The 8,929-nt window shown below is 44.8% G+C and overlaps 1 protein-coding gene across 1 annotated transcript in view; it reads left to right on the top strand.

Annotated features, from left to right (window-relative positions):
• The window catches only part of TANGO6 (transport and golgi organization 6 homolog), a 190,271-nt gene extending 185,129 nt beyond the window's left edge, over window positions 1-5,142 (top strand). Inside the window, exon 18 of the mRNA XM_039222251.1 lies at window positions 4,952-5,142. Coding sequence (XP_039078182.1) covers window positions 4,952-5,128 — 177 coding nt within the window. The 3' untranslated portion in view covers window positions 5,129-5,142. The remainder of the gene's footprint in view (window positions 1-4,951) is intronic.
• Window positions 5,143-8,929: the final 3,787 nt, after the last annotated feature.

An 8,929-nucleotide genomic window follows, 5' to 3' on the forward strand; every position in this document is an offset into this window, starting at 1 on the left:
TGAAGCAAGTTCTGGTTCACAGGGGAAGTGCAGCCTCTCTGGGCTATTATTGCCTCCATTTGCTCAGTCACCAACATGACAAGCATGCTGCCCTTTTACTGGCTTCAAGTCTTGCTGAACTCCCACACATTGTGGGTCCATCAGAATTCTGTGCCCAGCGGCATGGCCGACGCTGTGGACAGAATGCCCTGGCAAAGAATGGTGGACACACATATTGGGTGTATCTCATCTGCTCACACTGAGGCTCCTTTGTCCCATTGTACTTCACTTTCAAAACACAAAGTCAAAATTAAGAATTTTAAGGGGCGCCTGGGTGGCTTAGTCGGTTAAGCGTCCGACTTTCGCTTGGTCATGATCTCGCGGTTCGTGGGTTCGAGCCCCGCGTCAGCCTTGCCAGCTCAGAGCCTGGAGCCTGTTTCAGTCTGTGACTCCCTCTCTCTGACCCTCCCCTGCTCACGCTGTCTCTCTCTCTCTCTCCTAGAAATAAATAAAACATTTTTTAAAAAATTAAGAATTTTAAGACAATAGGGGCACCTGGGTGGCTCAGTCGGGTGAGTGTCCGACTCTTGATTTCAACTCAGGTCATGATCCTAGGATTGTAGGATTGAGACCTGTGTCAGGCTCTACACTGAGCATGGAGCCTGCTTAAGATACTCTGTCTCTCTCTCTCTCTCTTCCCCCCTCTCCCCCTCTACTCTCTCTCTGCATTTTATACAGTATTCTTACAATAAAGCAAGTTAGAGAAAACAAAATGTTATTAAGCAATAATAAGGAGGAGTAAATACATTGACAGTACTGTATTTATCCAAAAAAATTATACATAAGTGGACTCACACAGTTTAGACCTTTATTTTTCAAGAGTCATCTGTACTTGTTAACTCACTGAATTAAACATTTCCTGTCATTTCTTTTCACCATCTCCAGTTTACTTCCTGTTTCTAAAATGTGACCTCTCTTTCCTATAACCTCTCATTGTACTCTTTCTGTGCTCTATTAGGACACTTACTGTGTTCTTTATTTATGTGTGTAACTTATCTTCCCTACTAGACTGTAAGCCTTTATTTTTTTTAATTTTTTTAATGTTTATTTTTGAAACAGAGAGAGACAGAGAGTGAGTGGAGGAGGGGCAGACAGAGAGGGAGACACAGAATCTGAAGCACGCTCCAGACTCTGAGCTGTCAGCACAGAGCCCAATGCAGGGCTGGAATTCATGAACCATGAGATTGTGACCTGAGCTGAAGTCGGACGCTTAACCAACTAAGCCACCCAGGCACCCCTAGACTGTAAGCCTTTAAAGTTGGATTCTAGGGGTGCCTGGCTAGAATCTGGCTCAGTTGGTTGAGCGTCCGACTTCAGGTCAGGACTTCAGATCAGGAGCTCAGGTCATGATCTCACTACTTGTGGATTTGAGCCCTGCATCCAGCCCTGTGCTGACAGCTCAGAGCCTGGAGACTGTCTTCGGATTCTGTGTCTCCCTCTCTCTCTGCCCCTCCCCTGCTCACACTATCTCTGTCTCTCTCAAAATTGAATAAAACATTAAAAAAATTTTTTTAAATAAAGTCAGATTCTATATCTCTTTTATCTATTAAATGGCATCATGGAAAACCTTTGCCTAGTGGTTAATTCAGTTAAGTAAAAAGCTTATTTATTCTTTAGTAGGTAATATATTCATAAAGTATAATACTAAAAAGGTATAAAAGAGTATATAATTCCCCCATGTTCCTCTCCATTTACTCCAGTTTTTAACAGAGTTTTTGCAGAGGTGGTCCATGTTTATAGCATATAGGTTATTATAAATATTTATTACATGATTTCTATGAAAAACAACAAATGTGGAAAAATGGCTGAATGTCTATATGCTATTTCTTTCTTTTTTTTTTTTTTTTGATCTTCCTCCTTTTTGGAAATTATACATTGGCATAGACTTCAGTGTACAGCCAGTGCTTGAAGTTCCAAAACACTGAGAGGGAGGGGTGCCTGGCTGGCTTAATCAGTAGAGCATGTGCCCCTTGATCTCAGGGTCGTGGGTTCTAAGCATGAGTTGGGCATGGAGCCTACTTTATCAATCAATCAATCCTTAAAAAACAAAAGTAATGAAAGAAAAAAATTTTCTAAGTTTATTTTGCAACAGACTGAGCACAGGTCAGAGGGGCAGAGAGAGAGGAAGAGAGAGAGAATCCCAAGCAGGCTCTGCACAGTCAGTGCACAGACCCTGATGCAGGCTCAAACTCACGAAACCGTGAGATCATGACCTGAGCCAAAGTCAAGAGTCAGTTGCTTAGCTGACTGAGCCACTCGAGTGGCCCATGAGAGAAAAAATTTTAAAGCCTGTTTGAACCACTTATTGTCAGAGATGCTTGCATATAGTGAAATAAACCCAACTTGGTACATGTTAGGTGGCATTACTAATAAATAGAAACAATATAGCATAGTACAGTGCTTAAGATTATAGGCCAACTTCTAAGCAAAATACAAACTCCAAAAACCATAAAGGAAAAAACTGACAAATTTACCTACATCAAAAACACAAACTTCTCCACTGAAAAAAAAAATTCACAAAGAAAAAAATGTGAACTGTGACAAAGAGTATTTGCAACTTATATGGTAAATAATGGACTTTTTTTCATATACAAAAAGCTCTTGCAAATCAATAAGGTAAAGTTCAATTACACACATACCAGAAAAAAATATAGTTTATGTATCTGTTAGAAAGATGCAGGGGAGCCTGGGTGGCTCAGTCGGTTAAGCGTCCAACTTTGGCTCAGGTGATGATCTCCTGTTCCGTGGGTTCCAGCCCCATGCCAGGGTCTGTGCTGACAGCTCAGAGCCTAGACCCTGCTTCGGACTCTGTCTCCCTCTCTCTCTCTCTCTCTGTTCCTCCTCCGCTCACGCTCTGTCTTGCTGTCACTCAAAAAGGAAGGAAGGAAGGAAGGAAGGAAGGAAGGAAGGAAGGAAGGAAGGAAGGAAGGAAGGAAGGAAGGAAGGAAGGAAGGAAAAGAAATGGAAAGGGAAAATATATATGCTTGTAAACATCTAGCACATGTCTCAGAATTAAGCATGATATTTCTCTGAGAAAGGAAACTAAGAGTCTGGAGTAGAAGAGAAACTAATTCTTTAATACATAATTTTTGTGCTGTATTACCTTTTTTTCTTAATGTTTATATTTTGAGAGAGAGGAGAGAGAGAGAGAGAGAGAGAGGAGAGAGAGAGAGAGAGAGAGAACACGAATAGGGGAGGGGCAGAGAGAAAGGGAGACACAGAATCCGAAGCAGGCTCCAGGCTCTGAGCTATCAGCACAGAGCCTGATGCCAGGCTCAAACCTACACACTGAGAGATCATGACCTGTGCCAAAGTCAGATGCTTAACTGAATGAGCCTTACCTTTTCAATAAAAATAAATAAGAACACAGACACTGGGTGTTTAGAATCTGGCTCTACCATTTTTTTAGCTGAGTAATCTTGGGAGGTTCCTTACCCCTCTAATCTTCTATGTTCTCATCTGTAAAATAAGGCTAACAACTTTCCTTTATATGACCAGCATAAAAATTAGATAATATACGAAAAATACCTAGTACAGTACCTAATACAAAAATAGTAGCTTTTGAGGCACCGAGCCCAGACCAGAAGTAATTTCGCAAGTAGCTGCAGACAAGTCATGTGACCCCCTGTGACCTAGTGTCTTTAGTCCCTAGTTTGACCAGTTGAACCCTAAGGCCTGTTACTCTGAGTTTCCCTGTTCTTTTGAAATCTGTTTGTTTTTCTTTTTCTTTTTGAGAGAGAGAGAGAGAGAGAGAGAGAGAGAGAGAGTGTGTGTGTGTGTGTGTGTATGAAGGGGGGAGAGGGGCAGAGGGAAAGAGAGAGAGAATCTCAAGCAGGCTTCACACTCAGCATGGAGCCCAACATGGGGCTTGATGCCACCACCCTGGGATCATGACCTGAGCTGAAATCAAGAGTGGGACACTGAACTGATGGAGCCACCCAGGCACCCCTGAAACCTGTTTCTTTCTAAAAGCTCTGACTGCAGAGCCAGGAGGATTTGGGAGGAAATTAGGAGCTCCTGGGAGTAGTGCTTTGGCACCCTCCCAATTCCACGTCAGAGCTCAAGATGAGAACGTGGGACGTGAGGACTGGGTGTGGCTCTGTCTACAGAGCCCTCTCTTGTCTCCTGTTACAGCGTTGCAATGGAAAACCATATTGTGACTTGAGGAAGGACATGGAGATGGGACTGTTGTGGAAAAAAATATTTTATGTTTTTAATGTTTATTTTTGAGAGAGAGAGAGAGTGAGAGAGCACCAAGAGGGGGAGGGGCAGAGCGAGAGGGAGACACAGAATCTGAAGCAGGCTCCAGGCTCTGAGCTGTCAGCACAGAGCCTGATGCGAGGCTCTAACCCACAAACCACGAGATCATGACTTGAGCCAAAGTCAGATGCTTAACCACCTGAGCCACCAGCTGCCCCTGTGGTGGAAAAGTTTTAAAGTGGTGGCAAGGAAAGGCATGCTTGTTGAAAAGAGAGCCTTCTGGGTTTCATAAGATAGATAACTGCAGATGGTGTCAGCAGAGGGCTTTGCGGGAGCTGGAGAGGAAGATGCTAGTAACTGTGTTCTAGTAGTAACCAGGTCTGGGCACTAGTCCCTGTCTGTGGCTGTAAGGTTTCTGCTGTGCTTTGGGACTGAAGGAAGGGGTCTGGGACCTATACTGTGGCCTGGAGATATAGGGGAGTGGCAGCCCTCAAGGCTAGTATACTGAGCTGTCAGAGTCATGAGAAACCCCAGAGGAAGACTCTCGCAGTACAGCTGCTCCTCCTTCCATCTGAGAAGGCCATGCACAAGCTTCTGAAGGGAGCCTGCGAGTTTTCTCACAGAACTTCTCAGACAGGAGAAGGCACATAGGTCGTCCTGAGCAATTTTGGCACAGCAGACAGATAGTCATGACACTCTCTCTCTCTCACAGGTGCTGAGGGATGTCCTTAAGGATCTCTACCACCTGCTGAAACACGTGGTGCGTGTGGAGCCCGATGATGTGGCCAAGCTCCATGCCCAGCTGGCCCTTGAAGAGCTGGATGAGATAATGAGAAACTTCCTCTTCCCACCACAGAAGCTGGAGAAAAAGATTGTGGTCCTGCCGTAGACCTGGCTCAACGGACATCAAGGAGGTAGAGGACCAAGAAGCCAGAGCAGTGCCCACTCCTTCCAGCAGGTGGCCCCGCTGCCTCTTTGGTGCTGGCAATATGGCTGACCCTGGTTGGCTCTCTGTCTCTGGTCATTTGTGCCCTTAGGCTGACCTTCCTAAAGCATTTCTTTAGCCATCCTGCGTCCAGCCTGAAGCATGTGTCATTTGAAGACAAGAGATTACAAATCTCATTTATCTGCACATTTTTCACTTCCCTGCCTCGTTTAGAGAAGGAAGTCTACTAGATGAAAGTATATTTTTAACACAACTGGTAGAATTTGATTAATTGACCATTCTCTTACTGTGACTTGAACAGAAGAGGTTGACCACCCTCCTGTGTGGCACATGTGTCACATACCTTGACATTCTTTCGTGGCGAGATTGTTCTTCCTTGTGATAGTGAGGAGCAGCCCGAGCTACTCATCCTTGGCGGCTCAAGAGGCTTATCAGAGTAGAGAGATGCAGTTGGAGGTAGGGAGAGGAAGGAAACTTACCAAAACATGCAAAATGGAATAAAATTATTTTGGCTGGAAAGAATAACAGGTCTGAATCTGGTCTTCTGCCATTGAGATGAAGAGCTGTGGCGTTGAGGAGGATTTGATCTCTAGAAAAGAGTCAAGCTTGCTGAATGTTCCAGAGATAAAGAGTAAGCCCTGTGTTTGTCTCCCCGGACCATTCTGTTAGCTCTCCCTGCTACTATTTGCCTAAAATGGCCCTGATTATAGGAGAAGAGAGCCATGAACATCTCAGATGAGAGAGTTTATATATTGCATTTGGTCATCTGCTTCTTTAGGAAGGAATGCTTAGACCATGGGCTAAGCGTGTAGCATATTGGTGACCTGATGCAAGGTTCCTCAAAATCACATCAGATGTAGCACTGTGGGCTCCTCTTTATTTATATATTTGGGCCACTGAATTTTGATTGTAGCTAAAAGAGAAGAGAAAAAGGGGAGATTGGCTGAATGCTTCGGACAAGCCCTCCCCATTGTCAACACCTCAACAAGGCTGACCCGGAGCTCCTTGACCAGCCCTCACCTCTGCGGGGCTAGGTGCGGATTCTGTCTCCAATCTCTGCGGTAGCCAGGCGTGAGACAACCAAAACACAGCTTCCCGAAACTCGTAGGTGACTGAAGGAGCCCTGTATTGGCGTGCCCATTTGCCAGGTAACAGGATATTTCTCTTCAGTAGGATTACAGATGTGGTTCTTAGCTTAGAACCTTTGTGGTAGGCATTCCTTTCCAGAGGCCATATTCTAGATAGACGAGTTAGGTTAGCAGGCAAAGAATTAGAACAAAGGCAATTAGATGCTTTTAGGAAATATTTCCATTCAGCTAGTATAGCTAGATTTGTTTACCTTCTCCAAATTAGGATGTCTAGAAAGTCAGGATTGGAGTTTCAAATCAGAGAAAAATCTCCTTTGAACCAGCTGGATATATACTAAAAATTCTTGTTTCTTGGACTTCCTTTAACTAGACTCCATACAGCCTACTTCATATGATTAGATTGGATATGTTAGATGATTGAATTCACTTACAACTTCATTTGCATTAAATGCATTCCAGTTCTGAAGATATAGCCTAATTGATCACCTTGATTAGACTGAACTCTAGTCTCCAAACCTAATCTCCTAAGGAGCACCTCACCAAGCATTCTAGTTCCTGTATCTCCATTTATAAATTGCCTCTTAATTTGAATTAATTGGCAAGTGGCTAAAAGTATCTGTTCTTTATTGATTTTGATGGATTCCATTTCAGAGAGTGACTTTATCTGAACTTGTTACCAAATTCAAGGGAAAGACACTGTAATATAACCCTCCTAAAGATAACCATATAGTAAACGTTTCCAAATGTATGTATATAATTATTTTATATACATAATATATGATTATATAATATTAATATTATATACTATTATATATTTTATATAATATATAAAGTGGAATAATATAAAATATATAATAGTATATAATAATAATATATAATAAATATAGTCTCCATCTATCTTTGGGAAAGAGCATGAGAATTAAGACCTTTATTTCTTTTTAAAAATTTTTAATGTTATATTAAAAAAATTTATTGTCTCTTTTTGAGAGAGAGAGACAGAGACAGAGCATGAGCAGGGGAGGAGCAGAGAGAGAGGAAGACACAGAATCTGAAGCAGGTTTCAGGCTCTGAGCTGTCAGCACAGAGCCCGAAGCAGGGCTTAAATCCGCAAATCGCAAGATCATGACCTGAGTCAAAGTCAGATGCTTAACCGACTGAGCCACCCAGGCACCCCAAGAATTAAGAACTTTAGCATAAAGGCGCCTGGCTGGCTCAGTCGAAGGAGCATGAGATTCTTGGGGCCATAAGTTTGAGGGGCCATAAGTTTGAGCCCCATATTGAGTACAGAGATTACAAAAAAATAAACTAAAAGAAAAAAGAAGAGCTTTAAGATAATAAAAATACAAAACGGAAAGGAGGAAGGGAGGGAGGGAGGGAGGGAGGGAAGGAGGAAGGAAGGAAGAAAGAGAGGAGGGGAGGGGAGGGTGGGAAGGGGGAGGGGAGGGGAGGGCGGGAGGAAGAGGCACAGAACTCCAGGGCAGAAGGCAGCAGCAGGGGCCTCCCTGCACAGGTCTGGGAGGTGGCTGTGAAATATGTAATAGCACCGTACTCAGGCTTGCCTCTCACCTCTGCGCTTCCTCCCAGGCCACTTCCCTCTGCCGCCCTTCCATTCTGCTCCCTTCTTCGTCCCACTGAACTTCTCTGGGCCTCTCACCTGTGGTCCCTTCCACTGCCCAGCGCTCTGCCACCCACGCTCGCCTGGATCGCTCACGGGGTCTCTTACTCGGCCCCATCCTGCCTTCTCTCCCTCCTTTTCCTTCTGGGTTTCTTCCTCCTCCTGCCAGGCCTCCTGTCCACACAGCACCTTGGACTACGGAGGATGTCCCTGGAGCAGGACACGGGCAGGGGCCTAGAGCCCCGGCTGCGGCCAGGCCCAGGCTGGCTGCCCGAGCGTCGACTGCTTGCTCCGATTAGACTTCCCAGAACTCTGGAGAGTTTCCCCCTCTGTCGTGTGTCTCTTCTTCCTCGGCACTTGCCGTTGTGCACGTCCTCTCTTCTTTAATTAGAAGTCTCCTAACCTTCACTTTGCTCGCTGTCATCCCTCCACGCACATACTTATCCATATGTCCTCATAGTCTTCTCCTTTCTTCACCTCCCGTCTCCATTCTTTCACTTTCCTGTGGCTCTGCTCAGCCATCCACATACAAGGGCCGAGCTGCCAGGGACTGGAGATTAGGAGACCAAATCACAGCAAGAGTGACAGCCGTTTGTTGAGCACCTAGTATGTGCCAGATGCTGTGCCACGCCCTAAGGACACAGCAGTGAATAAAGCAGACAGAACGTTTACCCTCAGGGGAAGCTTACATTGTATCGGAAGGAGACAGACAATACATAAATTATAACATAGAAGAATGTCAAGTGAGGTTAAATGCAATGGAGAAAAATTAAGTCAGGAGGGTGTATGCAGAGCGAATGCGGATGGGAGCTGTAAGTGGAGATCAGTTGTCTAGAGAAGGCCGCACGGAGAAGCTGATATTTGGGTAAGGATCAGAAGTGACCATGAAGATATTTGGGGGAAAAGAATTCCAGACAGAGGGAATGGCAAGGGCACGGGCCTGGAGCCGAGAGTGTGTCCTGCAGGTTTGAGGAAGGGCCGGAAGGCCAGTGTGGCTACGGCAGAGGGAGCCAGAGGGACATGGAGAGGATGGGGTGGGGT

This window comes from Hyaena hyaena, unplaced genomic scaffold (assembly GCF_003009895.1).
Source record: "Hyaena hyaena isolate Hyena2069 unplaced genomic scaffold, ASM300989v1 scaffold_18, whole genome shotgun sequence".
NCBI classification, from domain to species: domain Eukaryota; kingdom Metazoa; phylum Chordata; class Mammalia; order Carnivora; family Hyaenidae; genus Hyaena; species Hyaena hyaena.